Source organism: Pygoscelis adeliae, unplaced genomic scaffold (assembly GCF_000699105.1).
Source record: "Pygoscelis adeliae isolate BGI_AS28 unplaced genomic scaffold, ASM69910v1 Scaffold167, whole genome shotgun sequence".
Lineage (NCBI taxonomy): Eukaryota > Metazoa > Chordata > Aves > Sphenisciformes > Spheniscidae > Pygoscelis > Pygoscelis adeliae.
The window spans coordinates 1,357,211-1,381,664 of record NW_008825428.1 but is presented as its reverse complement, the minus strand read 5'-3'; the positions used below and the strand labels follow the sequence as shown (position 1 = coordinate 1,381,664).

Here is a 24,454-nt window from a genome sequence, read left to right as displayed (position 1 = left end):
AAGAGTTCCAGCTGTTGTATTAAATGTATGTCCTGTTCTCAGTGCATTGAATTGCAAATGGATACAGCTCCCTTCTACCAAAAACCCCAAACTTAAGATAATTTGGCAAGTTGTACAGTGTACGATACACAATAATGGGTATTAATGTGTGGTTAATGAACCATGTATAATAACCTCATAGACAATTGACACTCATCTGTTTTAATCATATGGGGTGACAATATTTGTATTAAAAACTAAATTATATCGTACTATCACCTTGAATTCCAGTTTTATTTCTTCTGTCATTTTTGGTTTATTCCTCTTATGATGAATGTTCCCTTTGAATTTCAGAGTAATTGGTCTGGAAGCTCCCATGATTCAGTCCAATCAAGGAGGGTGGTCATTTCTCACAACATGGATAAAGCACTGAAAGAAGGTGAGTCTTAACTTGGACAAAGGAGCATTAGACTCTAAATATCTCTTGTCCTCTTAGCAAACCATGACTGTACAATATTCCAACATTCTAGAATATGATCCTGGTTTATTCCTTGGTACAAAATAAGAGTGCAAGGTCTTGGTCTTCCCAAGAGATCCACTCTAAGTAATGTGTTGTTGTTTTTGTAATTTAACTGATATCTTGTCATTTTAGTGGCTGTTTTTTACAGAAATACAGTAAAGTAGTCCTTAATACTTGTGCACAAAACAAAAGGGTAACATTTCAAAGATTCTTGATTGGGTTTTCCTGAACTGATAAACCCTGTAGACTCTTGCAAACAGTCTTCCCATTTAGTGCAATTCTTGCCATGAAAACTGAATCTAAAATCAACATTTGTATTTCCGGCTGATACAGTCTTATGAAATCTGTGGATCACCAGTACAGTCACTGGGCTTTAGATTGTAAAATGTGAACTATGATCATATGGATTTAAAATACCTCGTTTACAATTCTTTAAAATAAAGAATAATTACTATTTCTGCACACATTTTTTCAACTGACTCCTGGTAATACAAAATATTGTAGAACTTGGGATAGTGTCAGAGTTTTGAGTAAATCAAAAAATTTTTGCTTCAAAGATTATGCTAGGTTGGAACTTAAAGACAACTGGGGGGGGGAACCTGGCTTGCATATTAGAAAAAGAAAGCACATGAAGAGTTGTGTACTGTAGCTTTTAAAATATATTTCTAAAATTTGATGCCATTTCAGTTTTTTGTAAATATTTTATCTAATTTTGAATGTTTTTTCCTTTAAGATTTCTTTGCAGCACTTGTTTTTTTCCTTTTTTCACATCTGGAGAGTATATTTTAAAATCAACATTGCTTTAAACAGGTTGGTTGTCTTATGAAAACTTCTTGGGATGTGTAATGTTTTTAAAGTTATTTTTATGAATAGCTGTTAGCAGGATATGTAGCTAAAATATAAAATTAAACACTTTGTCATGTTTCTGTGAGGGTGAACTATTGTAACGTATCGTAATTTGTTTTTAGGCACCACTTTCCTCTGGAATCTGTCTGATTATAGGATTCCTGATGACATGCAAAGGATAGCGGAGTCTAAACGTAACTTGTTAGTGCTTGTTTCATACATGTAATTTGCTGTATTCTTACGTGTACTGTACATTCTGGATAACCTGCATTGAAGTTTGAAATGAAGCCTTGACATAATCGGCACAGAGTCAGAGGTAGTGGGGTTATCTGGAGACAGACAACAGGTATTGTGGAATACTGGGGAAGGATAGTTGTGTTACATTTCCCTCCTGTTACTTGCACATGGGAGTAACTCGTGTCTAAAAATATGTGAGCTGTCTTCATTTAAGGTATTTATCCCACAGATATCATTTAGTTGGATGCATGAGTCCATCCTTACTCAGTAAGGCTGAAAGAAAGTTACCAATATTTAAGTGATTCATTTTTCAGAGTTGAGGACCTTCTGTTGTGACAGCTTACTTGCCTTTCTGCTATTTCTTTTCAGTGTAGCTTTTACGCTCCATTCTCACTCTGAATTTTGGAGAGCAAACTTGTCAGATTTGGTTGTATTTCTTCCAGACCTAAGTGACTAATGAAGCCAACTTCTCCTCCGTTATGCAGTTTGACAAGGATGAGACTGTACTTTTCACTCTACCACATGTAGACTTAAGCAAGCTTTTTGGTTTTGGAAGGCATCCAAGTCAACTTAAGTTTGAGATATTGAATGAATCCCAAAAAGAAACATTTTACTTTTTTATTAGAGTAAAATGATCAGTGTGTCTGAAAATAGACAGGAGACATTCCTTGCCCTGTGACAGTTCTGAAATTTGTAGTTGTCTCGATATTATGAATGCTTTTTTTACAAGTTCATGGCTAAATAAAACTTTATTACTAATGATATAAAAAATATTGTCTGTATTTCTGTTTCATTAGTGCCATACTCTAATGCTAATCAATCTTACACTGATGAGGATTAAAGTATTTGTAAATCCCAGAAATTTTTGCCAACTTCTTGCTGTCTAGATCTAACATGCTGTTCAACAAAATGCCTTAAAAAGTCTCATTCATTTAATTAAGAGATGTTCAGTTCTCCTGAGGTTTTAATCTTGGGGACCAGTTCAGGCTCCTACTGCCACTTGAGGTTTTGAGTAGGTGTTGTCAGATTATCACAGTTGATGGTGGTTTGCAGTATTTTTTTAATCAGATTTTACTTGTCTTTGTGTTACCTTAGAGATGCAAGGATAACATTTTTGGAGGAGCCAGCATCGCCTTATTTCAGAAATGCTATTGCTGGTTATGAAGAGACAGCCATTTGGTTAATTCTGAGTTCTTCACCTGTTTTTCATCATCTGTGTAATTAAGTTTGCCAAGGGTTTACTGTTAGTTGCTAACTATCTTGCACCCCTCAAGAATTGCCTGTTGACTGTTATTCAGGCACACCGTACTTTTGCTGGTGTTACAGGCAGTCTGTGTGGACTTTTCTCTCTGGGTTTAGAGTGTCTCTCCATTACTGCACTGTTCCCTGAGGTTCTGTGGTGTGTCTCGCTTGACAAGCTGTCACTTGCTTTACTGCATTTTTCCTGATGTTCTCATCATAATCTGTTAATGTAGTTGGAAGGATAGATATCAGTGATCATCCTTAGTTTTAACTGAAGGAGTCATGTATGTTTTCATTTCAACCATCAGTCTTATTTCAATAAACTTAAACATTATGGTGCTTAGTTTTCCTAGGATGGTCATTGGCTGATAATAGTTGCCCGTGCCTTGGATAGCTTCTCGTCTTGCCAAAGCCAGTGTAACAGAGTTGTTGGGAATTGTCTTTCGACAATGTTGGTCACTAAGTGCCACCAAGAAGGAACTCCTGTTTACGTTGGTTTACAGCTCAGTTCTAAACTTCTTTCCTATCTCCCATTGACAACAGAGTAGTATGAAAGGATGGTGCTTCACAGTGCTGCTTCATTCTTAATTATAGCAAGCTTGCATAAGCTGTAGATACAAGGTGAGGGAAAGCTGTGAATTAGCCCTGCTACTGTGTGGTGTGTTCTATGACATCTAAGTGCTCAAAATCGGAACAAGTGTACCGTTATAAAAAGATTTTCCTTGTTGAATATGGCAGAAAGAGAAGGCCTTTTAGTTGTAAACCCCTGAGTCCCTTTTTCAGCTGGTAGTACTTGAGTCACTAACACAGAAGTGTGTTTTTTTTCAGTATTTTTCATGCTTTTTCGTGTTAGATTGATTTGATTCTTGTTTGCCCCTCATTTATATTACGCAAAGAAAAGATGACCCACTTTTTTACAAATACTTTTAGCCTTTTAATGCTTCCTGTCGCTTACCTGGTAAGCGTTTCACATTTTCAGCCCATATCATATGTTTAGGAACATGTCTCTTGAACATGAGAGACTGTGCTCAGTCAGACTTGTGCTGCTGTTGCGCAGCGTACTGTTTGGGCTGAGGGCTGTAGCTGTCAGTAGATTTATCTGCCGTGTGTGTAGCCGGTTTCCCAGGAACTGAATTTCATCTTCCATTTTTTATTGCCCCATATCCTGTGGTCTTTTTGTTTTTCTTCACAGTCAGTCTTTGTCTCTACTGCTTTAGTAGTGCCAGGAAAACTGGTCTCCATATTACTTACCTGCTTTACTGGATCATTTATGAGTAAGTAAAACGGCACAGGCCAGAGCACAAATCGCAGCAGAACTCCACTGGTGAAATTATTCTGCTGTGAAAATTGACTATTTATTCATATCCTGTGTTTCTTAGCTCTTAAAATATTTCATGCCAGAGAGCCACCTCTTCTTTCATAGTGGTTTATCTTCCTTCAATCTTGTGTTGAGGTGACCTTGTTGGAAATATTTCGGGAATTTAATTAGATTGTACCTGTGGATCAGATCTTGCCTGTGTGTGTTCTTGTTGACCCCTTAGAAGAACTGTTAGGGATGTAAGGCAGGACTTTCCTTTATAAAAGTTGTGTTTTCCCAATCTATCTCATTTCCCAGCTTAAGATCTACACATTGACATTTAGAAAAAAAATTTGCAGTAGCTTCTGCCACTCTATTTGAAAAGCTGTATTTTTTTTCTCTCATAGCTCTCAAAAAATGAGTTGTTTGGGTCCAAAATATGAGCAAGACTTAATTTGAATTCATGTTCTCTGTGCTATGGGATTCAAACACTTGGAGCTAAGAACTCTTGGCAAAGGGTACATGGGCAAAACTATTTGAACAGAAATTTGTCTGATTTTTTTTTTTAAATGCATTTCCTAGATCTTTTTAACACTTTTTTTTTCTCTATGGTTTATATATTTGTAAATTTCCATGTTTTCTCTGCATGTTCATAATAATTATTAAAGAAGCAAATGTCAAGAAATTTTAATAAAAACAAACCAATGTGGAATGGGAGACTGTCAGGGTATGATCCCTTTCGCACATCCGTGCACAATGATAACATCTAGTCTATTAAAGAAACATGTCAGTTTCATAGAGTTTGAATAATGCTGTAAAATGCAAGTAAACCAAGAAATGCTAGAGTCTTTCCGAGCACCAACTTTAACAAGAGAACTGAAATCTCTGAATCACTATTGCTAGTGACTGGGGCAGGTTCCCAGTCACTGAAGTCTGGGCATTTACACAGCATTTTGCCAGCCTTTAACACCATGGTCTAAATAAAGATTTAGTGGGAATGAGAAACTTCAATAAATAAAGATAATGTTAAATATAAAACCTCATCATCTTAATTTGTATTGTGTAGGTAAAACATAATAAAATCTAAAATACAATAAGTGAATAACGGCCTTTATCTCTTTAAATTTAAAAATTAATGTCTTGGAAATGATAGAGTTGCATATTCAGATTACTTATTAGTAATTTTAAGGGAGTTAAATATAGGGGCTTTAATATTTTAGTTTGAGTTTTGAGGATGAAGATAAGGCTCCTCCCCCCACCCTGAATTGGCTTTTGGCAGGGGGGAAATAGTAGTAGCTATAACAAATAACTAAGCATTTAACATTTACTTCTATAGAACAGTTCTTTGCCAGGTACTTAACAGTGGTATAGTCTGTCATCTTTTTCATTAAATTTTTACTGAAAGTATTTTTCTTCAAGTATAGCTTATGATAACCATATCATGCATGTTAAATCTAGTGTTGTAGTAGCACAGCTTTATAATAACGCTTCTTGGCTGTTTGGTGGTTTCCTCATGCAGGATCCTAACACAGTTCATAGTGATGTTGCATTTCTATTTTACAGATTGTGATGCTTGCTGTTGTAGAATAACTCAAGCCAGAGTTGTAGCTATACCTTCTCTTCTGTTGTCCATGTAGTCACAGGAGAGTTTTGGATTTGACCATAACTTAATGTAATGGTTCTGGTCTCTCCAGTGCTTTCAGAAAAGGATATTTACTTCTTGTTTGAAACTTGGAAGTCTATGTATGCATTTGCATAGGGACAGTATTTCAGGTCTCTCTTTTAATGGTACTTTGAGAAAATGGGTAGGCATTTAGTCCTTGTTATTCAGATTTCTATGTTATTTTTCATAAAGTTGGGTAATGAATGTTAGCAGTATAAAAAATGTCTAATATGAAGCTCTGCAAATTGTAGATTTGAGGCCAGTCTGACCCACTGGCTCTTGTGGTGCCACTGAACCTCTGAATGAATGAATGTGGAAGAAGAATGGATAGCAGTTACTGTAGACTTGTGTGGGGTTAGTAATGAAGCAAGGATCTAGAGGGGTGTCCTCGCTAACCTCCACACAAGCTTCTGGCTCTCTATTCCCAACACTCTTCTAGTTTACAGTCTTGAAAAAAGAGTAGTTGAAGAGGCTCAACTTCATTCACGCAGAAATGACTTTCAGTCAGATTATAACAACTGGGGACTTGGATCTTCTGAACTAATTTAGAAAACCCAGTAGAAGTTTCTACAGTTTTGCACCAGACTCATTGCTCTCACTGTATCTGATTCGATCAGAAGAAATTTGTTTCGTGTTTGTGGCAGCTGAGTTAGTGGTAGTAAGGTATTGTCCTGAAAGCGTGTTCTGCTCTTCTTTTTATTCCTTTCTTTTCTTCTGACCAGTTGTTTTCAATGTTTTAGAGAACGTGCAGTGTAAAAATTAATGAGAGTAGATGCATGAGCAGATTCCTCCTCTGAAGGAAGCAAGCTGCGCTCTATAAAATTCTTACATTTGTTTTCTGTATTTCTTTAGAGTGCTGAAAGAGGCACCAGCTGCATCAATAGACATGAAACTAAAGCCGCAGCAGTGCATCATGGCCAGGATGACACATATGGATGAGGCAGTGTCTTACCCCAGCATAGACGGCTGTTAGTGTCTTTGGCTGGTGTCCTTTTTAAATTTTTTTTTTTTTTAAGCAAAGTCCAAAAAGCTGTCTCATTGCTCATTTCGGCATACATTCTGGGCTCTAAAGTACCCCGAATTTTATAGAGAACAGCATGGTTAAACTTGTGATGCAGGAAGCGCAAAAAGGCTCAGAGGTGACAAGGAAACTATAGAAAGGATGTAAAGGAAGAGAGTTATGAAAGGTAGGTGCAGGAAAATATGGTTTAAAGTAATCCATTTAATATGTTGAAAGTGTGTAACTGGCAGAGAGAAACGCAAGTGAAGTATTTCATACTTGCACGGCTTAATTTTTGGTGATGACTGGTGATCTTTTGTCTTTAGTTTGGTATTGCCACTAGATTTCATGGTTCTTTCATGTTGATACACCTAGATGGAGAACTGTACCATCACGCTGCTGTGCCTGAGCAGGAGTCTTCCCGCTGTAATAGATCTTGCTTCAGGTATTTCAACTGGAAGTATAGTAAAGTTGCAAGAATTGTGCCCTCATAATACTTTACTAATTAGCATTGTTATATGTTTGAATGTTGTGCTTTACCAGAGCAGAGAGACTTAACGTTGGATGTGATGGTGATTATGGAGTGAACAAGGAACTGAGCTCCTTTTGGAGAGGAGTTGCCTAAAAATACAGTTATAAATTAAGGATTGGTGGGAAAAGATATGTGTTCTGAAAGATTATATAGTCTAAGGGATCAAGATGATACAAGTTTTACTCTTGTGCTCTTGTTTTGTAGAGTTCTGTCCAACAAATATTTGTAGGAGCCACCACTCTACACCATGACTTGGCTTCTTAGGCAAAAGATGCTGAAGAAATATGCTACTTTGCACCCTTGCGTTCATTTTAGGGTAGAGAGGGTGTCTGTAAGAAAATCTGAAAAAGTAGGTCATTATCTGTGAGTGATGATAAAAACAAGTTCCACAATACAGTATGTCTGAATGCGCTTGAGAAATTACAGGACTCTTACAGAGTAGATGAAAAGGAAGAACCTATGTTGTGATTGGCTTTCCACAGCATTGCAGGTATTGCAACAGAAGAGAGTAACCAAACTATAAAAAAGGTGGTTGCAGAAGGACGTGGGGACAGCTGTGGAAAAATAGATGCTTAAAATGTGTATTGACTTGAGATGAGTAATAAACTTCAGTTTTTAAAATGCTGTTCCCAATTGCTCTTCAGTGTATCAAGGGATTATTCTTCAGCTTGCTTATCAGAAGACCACTACCTTTTATAACTATTGTTATTACTTTGTATTATTTGTGGATGGCAGTTTTCCATGAAATATGATTTCTTCTATTTCAGAAAAGTAATGAAATCGGATATGTTTCAACATTGGAAGTTCCCATCCTGCAATATGGCTCTGCATATTTTTTTTTCTCTCCTGAATCAGAGAAAAGACTGAAAACTCGAAAACTTCTATTTATTGATTGATTGAAATGTTTTTCTGAATAATTAATTTAAAAGCCTTGAAATGACTTAGTAAAAGGCTTTTAACTTTATATTTCAGCATACTTAGTGAAGTGACTCAGTTTCTTTCTTTATAAACCTGAGGAATTTGATTTATGAAGCATCTGACTAGAAAATTTTATGAATTTTAGCCTTTTCTTTTGAAATGTTTTTAACAAGGTGATGTAGGATGAGGTCTGCTAGTATTTCAGGCAGGCAAAAGTATTCAACTTAAGCTGTTCTGCTATTACTGTATTGTTAGTTCACTGTCACAGTGCCAGGGAGCTTTTTATAGTTTACTAAGCTGCCAAACAAACAAATTCTATGGAAGTGGAAAGTAAGAAATAGCGGAGTCACATGACTACTTTGCACCACGGGCTTACCCTGACAAATGAGATGTACTTTTGATATAAAAAGTCTGGAATCAGGATGGAAGCTGCTCAGATTATCAGGCATGCAACTTACTTTCCCCCTTCTTGTTCAGTTATCCCTCTGGTAGATGTGAACTGACTCCTCCTTCCACCCCAGGTTTTTCCCTGTCTTGTTGTAGCTGCTAAACATGGCTCGTGCGTGCTCCCTGAACACCTCCTCCTACCTCCGAGACCTCCAGGGACATCTGCTATAGTGAAACATCAGTAAAACTGGTGGCGCACAAATGTTGTCAAAAAGAAAAGTCAGAATGGTAGAAGATGGTGTTGCCATGGGACTTGCAATTACAGTAATCTTGGTTATTGCTTGTAGATGTGGTTTGGAATACTCTGTCATTTTGGAAGTTCATGCTGTCTCGCTAATCTACTTGTTCTCTCTTATGATCCTATAATTTACTTTCTGCGGTGTTGTTCAGTATTGTTTGTGTCTTTTGAAATCCAAAAATCTTAACCACCTTCCCTTTTAACTGTGACTTTGGAGTGGAGACTGTTGAATTCCTATGTAAAGAAGGCTGGTTTCAGTCTGTAACAGCCTAGACACAGTCAGATTATGTGATAGTTCGTATAACCAAATCCACTGTTGAGAGACAGGTATTAGTTTGAGGTTTGTGTGTAGCTAGTAACCTGACTGACTGAGCAAATCCACTTACAGGCTTTGCTTGCAAAGTGACCTCCAGTAACCTGTTAGGTGCAGATTTCTGTAACTTCGCCAACCTTACTTTCTTTGGCAAGAATTTAAAACTCAAAGAAGAAGATATGAAACCTTTTACCCATCTAATTTTTGAGGAGAAGGGTGGAGAATTACGTTTTTCCTATCTTGGTGTGCCTTCCCCTCTCAAAGTTTTTGCTATTTATTGTTTTGTTTCTCCTTTCAGTGTTTGACTACAGCTATAGAGATTACATCCTGTCCTGGTATGGGCAACTCAGCAGAGATGAAGGGCAGCTGTACCAGCTGCTATCTGAAGACTTCTGGGAGATTGCCAAGCAGCTGCGACAGAGGCTGAGTCACATTGATGTAGTTAAAGTTGTCTGCAATGATGTAGTGAAAGCTTTACTCTCACACTTCTGTGACCTTAAAGGAGCCAATGCCAGGTAAAAACAAAACTCTGCATTTCACTGGAATTTTCTGCTTTTCTCTTTCTTTCAGATGTGCTATATCAAAGCAATGAAGAGTGTAACACTTTTGTAGGCAACCGATAAAGAAAATCATTCAGGCTTATTACCAGTTTTGGAGAACAAGCAGGCTTCAGGGCATCCATAAGACCTGTGGAAGGAAACACTTGTCTTCCTTTTCTCAGAGTTCGGATTCACTGCTGTTTCAGTGTCATCCTTGAATCCTTTGCTCATGGTAGGAGGTGGGCTGTGTGAGCAGTTCCTGCAAGTAGTGTGAACCTGCAAGGGAAAGGAGAGGTGCTGTCAGAGCAGTCAACAGACCAGAAGATAGTTATTTGCACCCTTCCCAAAATAGCACCAGCGTTAATTCCATTCAGTTTCCCATTTCTTCTAGCCCTGGGAGGCAAAGCCTTGTGGTTTCCATAAGTGGCCTGTCCTGCAGTAACAAGATTTTTCTACTGAAAAAATTGTTGGCTGGATTTTCTTTCTCTGGTTATCTTGCTAATTCCGTGAATTTTCTTTTTGGCAAGGCTCTCTTTATCCACGTAAAAAGGTCAGCTGTCCACTAAATGCTAGAGTTGCACCCAAATTGTAATTGCAAATATGAACTCTTAGCCTATGCAGTTCCCACATCTGAATGCACAATTTGTGTAATTGTGCATGAAATTCCAGCTTATGTCTGCACTTAGCTGCATTTCAGTTATCCTCTGGGTATTATCCTAACTGAAATATGCTTTGGTCATTCAGACTTAGACATTTTATGCTATGAAGTTGTTTTGCCTACAGTTAGATCCATATATTTTTAACACCCCTTCAGAGAAAAAAGATCAACTGTTTTCTGTCAGTGACCAGTCTGTGTTGCCATTCACACTTCCTTCTGTTCTGGAGCAGAAGATAGAGTTAATGTATTTGTGATAGATGCCGGCTTTATGTAAGCTAACGTGTAGGAAATAAAGACAGAAAGGAAACGAAAGTGTGGTTTCATTCAGGAAAAGAAGAAATAAAGGTGTATGCACATTGCAGTAAATCTTGCATTGGATTCCAGATACTACTTTCTTTCAGCTCTGGAATGTGGTAGAAATCTCTTGGTCAGGTAAAGCTCCTAAGTGTGCTCCCTGATTTTTAAGCATTATGCTTGCACTTGCTCTTTATCACAGTAAAGCGCTTGTTTTTGGGAAGAGTTTGATATGAACAGTTAAAGGATGAGGATGGTATATTTTTTTTTAAGTGTAAATGTTTTCCTCTTTGAAGCTGGGGACATAGAATCTACAATTGCAGAATTATTAATTATTATTAATGCTGATTCTCGATGAAGTTTCTTATTGTCATGGTTTAACCCCAGTTGGCAACTAAGCACCACACAGCCGCTTGCTCCCCCTCCCTGTGGGATAGGGCAGAGAATCGAAAGAGTAAAAGTGAGAAAACTCGTGGGTTGAGATAAGAACAGTTTAATACTTGAAATAAAATAATAATGATAATTAAAATACTGTAGTGAAAAGTAAAACAATGAGAGAGAGAGAGAGGAACAAACCCCGGGGGGAAAAAAAGTGATGCAACTGCTCACCGCCCACCGACTGATGCCCAGCCAGTTCCCGAGCAGCGGCCCCCCCAGCCAACTCCCCTCAGTTTATATACTGAGCGTGACATCACATGGTATGGAATATCCCTTTGGCCAGTTTGGGTCAGCTGTCCTGGCTGTGCCCCCTCCCAGCTTCTTGTGCACTTTCTCTCTAGCAGAGTATGGGAAGCTGAAAAGTCCTTGACTCAGTATAAACACTGCTTAGCAACAGCTAAAACATCAGTGTGTTATCAACATTATTCTCATCCTAAATCCAAAACACAGCACTATACTAGCTACAGGGAAGAAAATTAACTCTATCCCAGCTGAAACCAGGACACTTATCTACTAAGAATTATGACCACTTCCTCTAGGTCTTTGTGGATTGTTATTTCCACTAGGTAGAGCTAAAATAAATTCTCTGGGTATTTTCCAATTAACTTTTTCACTCTGGAATGGTAAATGCATCTTAGTCAATGCTGGATAAGGCAGGCTGCATTAACATGGTAATGAAAAAAATCCTATGAAGAATTAATGTGACAGTGAGTTAAAAAAACCCAACAAACCCCACAGCAATAACTGCAGATTTTGTATAGGTTGAATTGGACCCATTGATTGTTTTTCACATGCCACAAGGCTGTGAATTCACAAGGAGGAAGGTCTGGTTTTAAGGTGCCTGATGGCTGATGAGCAGCATGATGCTGCATGATGCAAAATGTGAAGCACTAGTATATCCTCATGCTGCTCATCCAAACTTGCTGAAAAAGTTGAGGAGGCTTTATGGAAATTGCACAGGGCTCACATTTTCTTGGCAGATGGAGAGAGGGCTTAAATGCTATGAATGTACTATGGCAAAGTCAGCAGAAATGTGACATTGTGCTCATATGCTACAGATTGAATTTGTGCTGCCGGCTGATCTGAGCGTGCATGTAATAAACTTGGAAGCACAGCCGAAGACTCTGATACTGTTTTCTTTTTAAGGGAATTTGTGGTTTTAAAAATAATTTGAGTTTTGTACTAAATTGCCTACTGATACGGAGTTTACTGTGCTAGAACCTGCTGACATTTTAAGCTATAGACTAACTACAAAGTACATCACTTCTAGCTTGGAAGATAGAGTTTCTTGGAAAGCCTTCAATTCATTTCTATATTGCCACAGTTCAAACACAGAAAAACTCTTCTTCCTAAGGTAGGGAACACAGATCATCTTGATCTACCTTTGCTTTCTGTCAACGTTTTAAAGACGGTGGTAAATTTAAATTGGCATTCACATGTTTCCCTCTGTGTCTCTAATGAATCCAGTTAGTTTTGGATGATAAATACAGTGGAACAAAGACTCTAATTAGAGCAAGGTATCTTTCCTGTTGTGATGCCTGTTGGAGCACCGCATCTCATTTCCGCTGCTGAGTTTATACTGCAGTGTGACAGCAAAGGACATTTTGTCTGTTATCTGGTGGCTTATGAAGTTTTAAATACCTCTTGTACCATCTCTGGAGGGGGTGCCACCTAAGCCGCTTTGTCTCAGTTTTCCTACATGACAACAGATAAATCCACTAAAGTAACGGAAAGAAACCGTCTGTGCCCAGGAGGACAGAGATGTCTGTTTCTTCAGTGTGAAGTTCATGTGCTTTGTCACTGGGTGCACGTCAGCCACAGAAATCCCTTTACTTTTCTGCTTTCACTGACTAACTTCGACCTGTGATCAGGATGTCCGAGGCGATGAAAATAGGTTGTGACCTTTCAGAATGAGGAGGGGTGCTACTGTCCTTCCCTTTGCTCCTGCTTTCCCCCGGCTTATCTTAGTCATCGCAAGGCTCCACTTAGTAATAAATAGCTCAAGGTAAATGGCCAGCAGAGGCCAACAGATGAGGAAAAATGCTTCCCTGAATGAGGGAGAGCATGAGGAGAGGAGAGGCCGCTTCCACGCTGGCCAGTGGGAGGCAGGGAATCGGGAGGGAGAAGCCTGGCAGCGTTAGGTCTGTTTCCCCTTTCTTTCATTCTATCTGCCTGCTTTCTTTAACGGTGACTGTCTTTCCTGCACCTGCCAGACACTTCTACGGAGTGAAATAAGGGCAGAGACACTCCTCCATGGGCAGAACCGTCTGGGGTGACACAGAGCCATGCAGGCTGCAGGCAAGACAACTCCCGAAGTTTTCATCTTGCATGCATCACTGAGGGGGTACCTTGAGGTCCAGTTGGGGCTCCAAAGGATCCTGTCACTTTTCAGTTACAAAATTTGTGGCAATTCAGAATATTTTGGATAGGAAACCATTCCTAATATTAACTCGGTGTAGAAATGGGATATGATACTTCCCTGTGTCCAGTGTTAGCTAGTTTGAGTTTGAGATATGGAAGAAAAATCAGCCTTGGATTTATTGGTAGAAGCCACTGCTCTTTTCCCCTATGTTGTACAGAATCAGGAGCGTGTTTATAACGGGATTAGCCAAGTGCATCCTGCAGGGTAGAGAGAGTAGTATTTGGCCATTCTTGTTTTATAGCAGCTTTTATCTCTTTATTCCTTTGTATCTTGTTCAAGTGTCTTTCCTTGGCTGCTTTAAGCAGAATATAAGCAAGCTGAATACTGGCAATGCCATTTTATGTGATCAAGGATGGACCGTGAGCTGAGCAAGGTGGTGTATAATGCTGGAAATATTCGTGTTGGTATGTGGGTGCAGCGTTGTCTGTGGTGGCAGTATCCTTTCCAGGGGCTAGAATTACCTGATCCTGGGAATGTAGTCTTACTCTGGTAACATGATATGTTTGTTGAAAGGAAGAGGCAGCTATTCCTCTGGATGAAATGCACAGTCAGTATTGGAAGGATTTAGCAAAGTGAAAACAAATAGTAAGCGTCTTTCTGTGAAGCTGTCCATGTGAAAGGAAGAGGAAGTTCCCTTACCCTTATTGTGGGCGAAGAATAACCACATCAGATATTACTACAGAACTGTTAACATTTGATAAATAACACCCTGTGCTAGTGGTCTCTAAATTGCAGTGTAGGCAAAATGAGATTTGACTACGTGACATAAGTAGGCAAATGGAATTTTGAAGATAGTTAATCCTTGCCTCTTCTTGAACCTCCTGAGAAGCAGTGCTTTTTGAACAAATCTCAGTGAGAAGACGTCACAGTGACACTGATTCTGCACACACAACCCTCCCCCCCGTCTGTTTGGTTGGGAGTGTTTTCTGTTTGTCTTTAACCTGCAGCTGGGGCACCTTGATCCCGAAGGTAGAAGAAGAATTGGTTTCTGCAAATACGGATATGTGGTGTTGCAGGCTGCTTCTGGCAAGTTGACTGCTACATGACATCTGATGTGAGGCTCAGAAGTGCTAGTGTGTGTGTGCCTGGATTTGCAGCGTAAGTCATGACTCAGCAAAATGGATGCTTGGGGGCTGCAGGCTACTCCCAGTGCTGATTCAGAACCCGTCTGTAAGGGCTCAGAGCTCTTGGAAGGTGTGTGTGGGGGGAAGTGCCGTGGGGAGATTGCTGTTTGAGTGATCAGTATGACAAGCAATTTGGGGTTTTAAGTTTGTATTGTACGTGTTTTGGTAATATTCCTTTTGTTATCTATGTATTACTGACAGTGTAAGGAGAGACAACAACTTGGTTCTTAATTTTCTTGGGCTATATGAATATCTTTGCATGTATAGGATACATAACTTGTATTTTTTGTGATTACAATATGTAGTGTGATAAGATACTCAGTAAAAATAAAAGGTGCTGCTACCACAAACTGATCAAGAGCAGATTGATGCAAAGGGAATTTAAGCACTTGAGACTTAACTTGGTTAATCCTATAGATGCCATCCAACTTGTCAGTATAGCTACTAAACACCTCCCACAGTTCTTGTTTTTCTTTTATAATTCCATTTGCCACCCACTGACAAGGAGTACCCAAGAACTGCTTATCACACTCAGCCTCTGGAAAGGAGTATCAAGAGGATTACTATGAAATTGCAGAGGTTTGTTGCAATGGGAGCAGCTGTATGAAAGTGCTGAGAACAAAATAGTCATGAAAGGCTGAGGTCTGAGCATGTTATTAAAGTTAACTCATGGGTAGCACCAGGTCTAAAGCTTGACATTGCCTTCAAGCTTCAGTGTGGGAAGTTTGGGTTTCCTCTTAATGATTGAGTATGGCCTAGACACCAGCATAAGCATTAGGACCTCCTGGTGCTGAAATAGTCATATCAGAGCTTGTAAGCCATTCATACATTCTTTGGGTCTGTTATCAATGTGACATGCTAAATGCTTTTTCCTGAAAGAGGTAACTGTGACATGTATAAATGATACAGTTATCTTCACAGTAAATATTAGGTGAAGTGATTTATAAAGCTTGCTGATATATCTTGGTAAAAATGGCAGCTGTGGAAATTTTGGTGTTGGCTTTATCCTTATTTTTTGTTGTGCTTTTTGGGTTTGGTGGGGTTTGTTTTCAGAGGGGTTTTTTTAGTAGGTACTTTTTTTCAGGTGTGTTTATGATGTTGGCTTGTAAAGGTCTACATTTGTTTCTTTTATTTCTTAGAAAGTTCAGATAGATCAAGCAGTTTTCATTCTGATGCACTGTCAAGAAGCTTAGAGATCTGAGGGCGATACAGGTGAAGAGATGCAGGCTGAATGTGGTTCTGGTAGTTCTCAGAATCAGTTTAATGAAACAACGTGGTGAATGTTGAATGTACTGATGAAAGTCATTTAGAGTGAGTTGCATGTGCACTTCAGCTCACAATTGCACTGATTGAGACTTAAATGTAACTCTGCAAGACTCTCTCTTGAAACATTAATTAAAGAAATAGCAAGACTGAAGGGAACATTTTGTGATTTATTTATTTATTTAAAGAGAAAGGACCCTTACATAATTTCCTGTAGAGTTGTTGTTAATGTTTTTATGGACTCTTTTTTTTTTTTTTCCTTTTTTATATCATTTATTTATTTGCTTGCTTCCTATTTTCAAAGCAGGCAGATTTATCTTGTTTGTCATCATTAAGTTCCTGGTTATGCATATCTCCTAATCAGTGTACTTATTTGGGGGTTTCTTGCCCTTGAACCAGTGGAACTGCTAACCCCAAACCTGCAAAGTCGTAAGTTGCATGGGCATTGTAAATAAAAACTTTGGGGTTGGCTTTTAATTTTTTTCACCCCTTTAGGATGCATTTTTAAGTTCTTCCATGCAGTCATGAGGGTTGAGACTATATAAAAATAAAGACAATGCTTTGTGTCAGGAGCATGTACGCAATCACAAATACCAAGAGTCTTTTAATACTCCTGACTGTAATGAGTCTTTACAATACAGGGAGTTACCAGATGGTCCTAATTAAAACTGTGGGTATCTAGAGTAGATACTAGATAAAAAGAGATATTTCCATGAGGTCCCTGTATTGGGAAACCTGGAAGCCCAGTCACAGATGATAGTCCAGTATTACAGAACTGCCGTGGGTTCTGCATTCCTGAGAAATGAGGAATTGTTGTTAAAGAGGTGTTGATACTGGCTCAGAGTTGGTTAGTTATAGCATGGGAAGGAAATGATGATATTTCTGTAATGTTGGTAATGTTGTAATTGCTTGTCTTCAGGAATACCAAAGCAAATCTGCTGTTCTGTTTTCCTTTATGAAGTGCTGGATGAACTCGCGGGTTTGCAGCAGTAAGGGGTGAGGTCTTAAAGGTATTGATGATGTTCAGTGAGATACATGTTCAGTAATTGCACGAAGCAATCTCAGAGCAGGGGATAGTTACAGTAGGTATCAGTTTGGTCCCAAAGAAAAGTACTGCTTGGAACAGAACAGTACAAAGGAATGTGCTTTGGCAGGCCATATCTACGGATCTATTTTCACGGACCGCTGCCTGATCTTCCACTGGCTTGCGGGGCAGCTGAAGGAAATCCCTTTGCTTTCTGATGGTATGAAATAGCATTGGATAGTGTTAAAAATTCAGAGCAGGCTTAAAGATTTCATAAAATGAAAATTACGGAAAAGAAACCTACGTAAGGTTACGGCTGGCTTTGTAGCTCACGAGGGAGTGAAGAGGGGTATGACCTCTAAGCATGCTGTGTAAAGCATGAGTTCTGTCTACTGTTTGAAATCACTGAAGTCACCTGCATCTTGATACACAAATATATGTCACTATTACTTCAGTCTTGATTGTTAAAGAAGACACAAATGAATTAAGTTGCCACTTGCCATTATTTTTCTATTGCCTAAAGCAGATGAAATGAGCCTAGTTTACAAAGCTTGTATCATGCCTGTTTTGGAACGGTTTGCTGGAGTGCCACATTTATATTAGTTCACTGCACACAGTTGTGCTCAGAACTTATGGGTAATTGGCTGGGCTTTCAAAGCTCCCTCTAAAAATATCTGCACACAGTTTTAGTTAAGAGTTTTCTGTGATTACTAAGTGACCTTTTGTTTGGAAAATCCAACCGCACAGTCTTAATAACACATGTTCAAAATTGGATAGGAAGAGAAATAATGCCTGTGTTACTATTTGGGTCATTTAATAGTGCTTAATATCTTTATTGACACTGGAGAGATGTAGCAGCGGTCTGCTTTGTGTACACGCATGCAGATTGCAGGTAAGTTTCTGCTTTTCCTGTTGGTCTCTGCAAAATGAACAGTGCCTTTCTTTACTCCTCTTCAACTCTGTGGGAATGTGATCATGTAGGTTTGTTGTGGTTTAACCTCAGCCAGCAACTGAGCACCACACAGCTGCTCGCTCGCTCTCCCCCCGCCCCACCCCGGTGGGATGAGGGAGAGAATCAGAAAAGCACAAGTGAGAAAACTCATGCGTTGAGATAAAACAGTTTAATAATTGAAGTAAAATAAAATAATGATAATATATAAAGCAAGTGATGCACAGTGCAATTGCTCACCACCCACCGACCAATGCCCAGCCAGTCCCCGAGCAGCAGCCCCCCCGGCCAGCTTCCCCCAGTTTTTTTTTGAGCATGACGTCCCATGGTATGGAATATCCCTTTGGCCAGTTTGGATCAGCTGTCCTGGCTGTGCCCCCTCCCAGCTTCTTGTGCACCTCCAGCCTGCTCAGTCAGTAGAGAACGAGAAGCTGAAAAGTCCTTGACTAGTGCAAGCACTACTTAGCAAGAACTAAAACATCGGTGTGTTATCAACATTATTCTCATCCTAAATCCAAAACACAGCATTGTACCAGCTACTAGGAAGAAAATTAACTCTATTCCAGCTGAAACCAGGACAAGGTTTTATATCAAGCCTTAAGAATATGCCTGATCAGGACATCTTAGCTCCTGCTTCAGGACAGTAAACAGACATGGTTCGGTAGCTGAGCAGTGGTGTTAATACTTCTGTGATTGCTCAGTGCTCCTTTTTTTTTTTTTTTTTTTTTTTTAAATGGGTATCAGTGAAGGGGAAGCCCGAGTTACAAGGGATGCTTTTTCTGGGCAGACCTTTTGTTGACACACAATATATTTCCCCTGCAAGCTGATCAATGGTTATATTGAGGCAAATAGAAGTGTAATGCCTCATGTATAAAAGCAAAGGAGGATATCAGCCTGGATATCTTGTCTTGTCTGTTTTACCACTGGCGCATTGATTTATTTTGTAGCTGTTAAGCCTTCCCCCAAGCTTCCACTTCTGCTTTCAGTCTTCCCTTTATTTCTCTTGCCCAAACAGCAATGAAAACTGCAGGATTTGTTGATGCAACTGTTTGGCACTGATATGCAAGGCTTCTTTAGAGTTGAATTTCCGGAAGACTTTGTTTCTCTATTCTTTTCATAAAAATCTGGTGGGGATCTGTGCCTTCCCTTCTGCTTTTTAGATCCCATTTTAGGTACAGTTTAGCTAGGAAAACAATTGAAAGAACACCTATTCTAGAGGGTCATGTCGTCTTAGATAATGGAGATAACTCCAGAAAAAATTGAAACTCTTCTTAAATGGCCTGTCAGCTGGAGAGTATGCAACTCCGCTCCCCCCTTGCATTCCTGTAGGCAGGAACACATTAGACAAATTAGAAGGATAAGAATAAAATATTTGCCTTTCTATTTGTTTATTCTGTTCCATTTTCCATTTGGGTTCTATTGACTGTGTATCAGAAGAGTCCTGGCATAGGTCAAACTCAGTCAAGCTGTATGTATTGGCTGTTGACTGGGAATAAATTCGTACAATAGGGAGACAAAGATGATGAGAAATGAATTCTGTTGCATGGATGATAGTATAGGTTGTCCTGGTTTCGGCAGGGATAGAGTTAATTTCCTTCCTAGTAGCTGGTACAGTGCTGTGTTTTGGATTTAGGGTGAGAACAATGTTGATAACACACCGATGTTTTAGTTGTTGCTAGGTAGTGCTTACACTGGCCAAGGACTTTTCAGCTTCTTGTTCTCTACCGACTGAGAAGGCTGGAGGTGCACAAGAAGCTGGGAGGGGGCACAGCCAGGACAGCTGACCCCAACTGGCCAAAGGGATATTCCATACCATGGGATGTCATGCTCAGTATATAAAGCTGGGGGAAGAAGAAGGGAGGGGGGGGACGTTTGGAGTGATGGTGTTTGTCTTCCCAAGTAACCGTTACGTGTGATGGAGGCCTGCTTTCCTGGGGATGGCTGAACACCTGCCTGCCGATGGGAAGGAGTGAATGAATTCCTTGTTTTGCTTTGCGTGTGTGCACAGCTTTTGCTTTACCTATTAAACTGTCGTTATCTCAACCCACGAGTTTTCTCGTTTTTCCCCTTCCGATTCTCTCCCCCATCCCCCTGGTGGGGAGTGAGCAGGTGGCTGTGTGGTGCTTAGTTGCCGGCTCAGGTTAAACCATGACATAGGTGCAGTTAATGCTCCAGGGTGTTTGCAGTCCCAAACAGACTGGTGTTCCTCAGGAGACTTGTAGAGAGATATTGAAGGCAAAGAAGACTAATCTCAGTTTAGTGAAATTTTATGTGCTTTATGGCTCTGTTTTGTGCTTTGCACATGTTAGCTTGATCTAATCACTATGCAGAATGTCCTGCAAATAAGGTAGGAGTGTCCAAAAAGGATGGGGTTTGTGTGTTCATGGGCAAAAAAGCAATCACCGCTTGCTTTTAGTTCTAACTCTGTATCATTGTTGTTAATACGCAGGAATCAGTTGTTAGGAGAGGTTAATTTGCTGCTAGCCAACTGATGTTTGGTGTAAGTTATCCTGTTTGCCAGCATTTTGTGTATGCTTCTGGCTGTGTTTCTAAGTGGCTGACTTTAGGTGGACCAACCTGTCCAGAAAAGGAAGACTTTACTTCCCCAATAAGCGGTGGCTGCACATAAACGACCCAGACTTTCTGTCTGCCAGTAGTCTGCCTGGGGCATGTGTGGTTTTGGATGAATAATTAATGCCTTTAGGGAGAGCATGTGATGGGGAATGTTTGATGCGGTGTAGAGAAGGCTATAGGATATGTCTGGAGTATTCAAGAGGAATGGAAATGCACTGAGGAAAATAGCTAGGTGTTCAGCTGCCAGAGAGAAAAGATCCTATCAGAACAAGATAAACAGCTTTCTGAGCTCAGTGAGCTGCACCACCTGTGCTGGTTGATAATGAAGACTACACATCAGCTTCATAAACCACTGCTCCTTGGAAGGAACAGCTTGGATGAAAATACTCTGTTCAAGGGACTTGTTTTGAAATTTGTCTTACTTGTAACGGTTGAAACCCCCTCCATGATCCACGTTTGAAAACAAAACATTTGATTTGGGATTGAATAAGAGGCTTCAGTCAAACTGAAACCAGATGTCATCTTTACATTGCTGCTGTTCTGAAAATTAATTAAAAAAAACTAATTTTGGTCACCTTGAGACAAATAACTTGTATTATTAGAACAGAATTGGAGCTCCTATTAGAGTACTGTTACTACTCCAACATATTTGCTCCCTCCTGGACTGACTAGCAAAAATCAGTTGTTACACAATGCTGCCTGTCACTAGTGGCCATATAGTGGTGTCTAACGGAAAACTTTCGGTTTGACTGTATACAGTTCTTGGTCACTTTTTCATGTACAGAGGCAATGGGCTTGGAGCAGCTCTGTAAGTAACAGTCAACTGACTCTAACCAGGACAGCAGCCTCCAGCTCTGGGAAGGAAGCAGACGTTACAGACGATGGGAAGAGGCATTGGTATGATATGTGACAGATCTGAACCTTTGTAACGCCTTAGAGCCTTCTACTGAAGACCAGTCCTGGCTGTCTTTGGAAATTACCGTGGTGCCTCTCGGGTGACACTGCATCTGTCTCGCTGTGACCACTGGCATGGTCACCTTGCTGTTAAACTGTAAATCTGTGATTGGAGCATATCAGGCACGTGGCCACAAAAGAACCGGTAGGGCACCTTGTTTCTACTTCTACGGCTGTTTTTGTGTAAAGAAAAGGTGTTGCTGTGACCTGCACTAAGGAGTTGCCTTGGCTCGTCCAGTCAAACATGTTCTGAGAAGTCCAGAAAACCATTGACACCTGCGAGGAGATGAACTGGTCAGTATGGGGCACAAAATCAAGGTGGGGGAGGTTTGCTCCCTGTTTGTTTCAGAGCTGTGATCAGAAGAGCTGTCTGTGGGGAGTCTGTAAACAACACAGACTCTGCTATCGTGGACTTGCTCATCCAGCAGCACATTGCTGTGCATGTTCAGTGGTGCACAGTGCCCACCCAGTGCTTCATGCTGCAGCAGAGACACAACCACCCCTTCACTGTTAGCTCTGAATGACTCTGTCTTGCCATCTTCCCAAAATACACCTACCATGATTGCCAGGAGCAGGGAGGACCTGTTTGCCTGTTCAGTGGCAGGAAAAGGAGTATATTAGTGTATTATATACATACGCACACACACATACACACACACATATATATATGTGTGTGTGTATATATATGTATAGTATAGCACACTATACCTGTCCTACCTTCAGGCCTGATTTACTTATCTTTAAGGTAGGAGCCTAATTCTTTCACCAAGTGCAAAGTGAAACCAGCATGAAATTTTGGATTTTCTCCATCCATTAGTATCCAGCTTGCATAACCCTTATAGTTAGTGAGTGGATGATAGTGAATGCCTTCCCCAGCAGGCTGAGAGTGATTCTGGCTGAGAGTATTCTCCTGCTCCTTCTTGAAGCTGAACCAGAATTAGCCAAAGGCAAGGGTCTGACTCCACTGAAGGCAGGCAAAATATGAAGCATTTAGGATGATGGAGGGAAACTGTGACTTTGTTCCCTAGTTATTTTTTTTATCTGTGGTGATTTATTAGTATACAACATGAGCATATTCTAGCTTCAGCCTGCTGATCAGAGGACTCAGCTTGAGGCAAGTTCTCTTGTCTCTTCTCTGAATGGTTCTGTGATCTCTGCATGCCTGAGATGCTCAGATCCAAGCAAGTGGTATTAATTGATTTGGCCAAGAGGTGACTCACCGAATTTGTGATCTTGCTGAGAGATGACTTGGATGGGACTTGGAAGATGCAGGTTCAGACCTATCAGGCTGAGCAGAGCCTAATGTCCAGGGCCTCTCACCCCCTCTGGGGTGAGCGTGCTGCCCACAGGGGTATTGCCCCAAAGGTGGGGTTGCACACACATGCTGAGCCCCTACAGTTTCATGCTTTCCAGTTTCATGCTTTATATACCCCAGTGATGCTGGTAACAATATGGTCGGTTCTCGCTTGCGGAACTACTGAGGGGACTTATCTGGCCAAGTTTCTTTGCGCTTTGGGAGTCAATTCACCTTTCTCTGTTTGCCATCGCTATTCCACCCTCTTTCTAAATCTGTGGGTGGGGGGGTTTAATTTTTTTCTAAATTGGTTTTCCACTTACAGTGTAGGTGGCTGATAATGCCAGATCTGCTACTATATAGGTATCTCGCACAGACCAATGTGATATAGCCTGCAGGTGGCAAGTTGAAAACTGCTGTTCTAGGAAAAGTCGGGTCAAACAGGCCAGTTATTTACTGGGAGATTTATTTGCCAGTAACAAAGGGAAGATGGTAGCTTCAGTATCTAACAGGTAGACCTGTTTCTCAAACTAGGTATGATCCCAAATCCTCTGCTTAAAGGTTCAGGTCTATAATTAGTTTGCTAATTATAGACACTCTATAAGAATGTATTTGCTTCTTGAGTTTGTCTTGTCCAGTTTTTCAGAACAATCAGCAGGATTTCACTGTAAGTTCAATGAGAGAACAGTTGTTTTTTTCTTCAGAGAAACTTTTTTCTTCCACTTGCTGGGCTCTCTCTATTTGATGCAGTTTTAAAATACTGTATTTCTATTTTGGCAGGTGAAAACATTGACAGGACAAAGGAATTTGGAAATGTATCTTAACATCATTAAGAAAAATAAGTAGGATTTGAAAAATACACGTGGTTTAAAATGTTTCTTTACTGAAGTTACTTACCTGATAATGGATTTCGGATATTTTATCAATTAGCGACTAATCGTGATACAAGTGGTATGTAAGTTCTCGCTCTTTTTTTCTTTTTTTTTTTCCTCCCCCCCCCCCCCCCCCCTTAGGCAGGAAGATCCACCGAGACCTTTTTTGCTGCACCCATGCTTGAGGAGCGCTGATGAAGAAGTAAGATTCCTGCAAAAATGTTCTCAAATTCTGGTGTATTGTCTCCTACCCTCAAAGGATGTCCAGTCTGTCAGCTTGCGCGTAGTCCTTGCAGAAATACTTGCAACAAAAGGTAGATCAGAGATGATTAACCATTTGCACCTGTACAATACTAGTAATTACAGACTTCATTATGTATAAGTCTTGATGCTCTGCTTTTAAATTCTGAAATTTAATTTCTGTGATAACCAGTAAGACACCTTATATTTTCAGAAATCAAGCATATACTTACTTGACTCTCCTGACTTGATGCCAGGCTGTTTAGCACCTTTCAGGATAAAATACAATTTGTCCATTCCATTCTTCTTTTCTTTTTCCATAGAGGAACACTTCTGCAGTCTTCCATGGCATTATTTTTAGTGATTATATGAATAATTCTGGCCTTTTCTATTCAGATACATAGAATCCATAGGCTTAAGGATGTGATTATAACTGAATCATGACACCAGATTTGATTTTTTTTAGACTTCAATTTATCAGTGTGGTTTTTTAATTGAGGGTTTTCTATTTTGCTTTTTATTTTATCAGCTATACTTTAATCTGATTATAAATACACTAGTCATTTTTTTATGTCAC

General features: G+C 39.9%; 1 protein-coding gene across 1 annotated transcript in view; it reads left to right on the top strand.

Annotated features, from left to right (window-relative positions):
• Positions 1 to 313: 313 nt before the first annotated feature.
• The window catches only part of SNX25 (sorting nexin 25), a 77,081-nt gene continuing 52,940 nt past the window's right edge, over positions 314 to 24,454 (top strand). The window contains 3 exon segments of the mRNA XM_009330670.1: positions 314 to 418; positions 9,531 to 9,747; positions 23,779 to 23,951. Of these exon segments, the coding sequence (XP_009328945.1) occupies positions 397 to 418; positions 9,531 to 9,747; positions 23,779 to 23,951 (412 nt within the window). The 5' untranslated portion in view covers positions 314 to 396.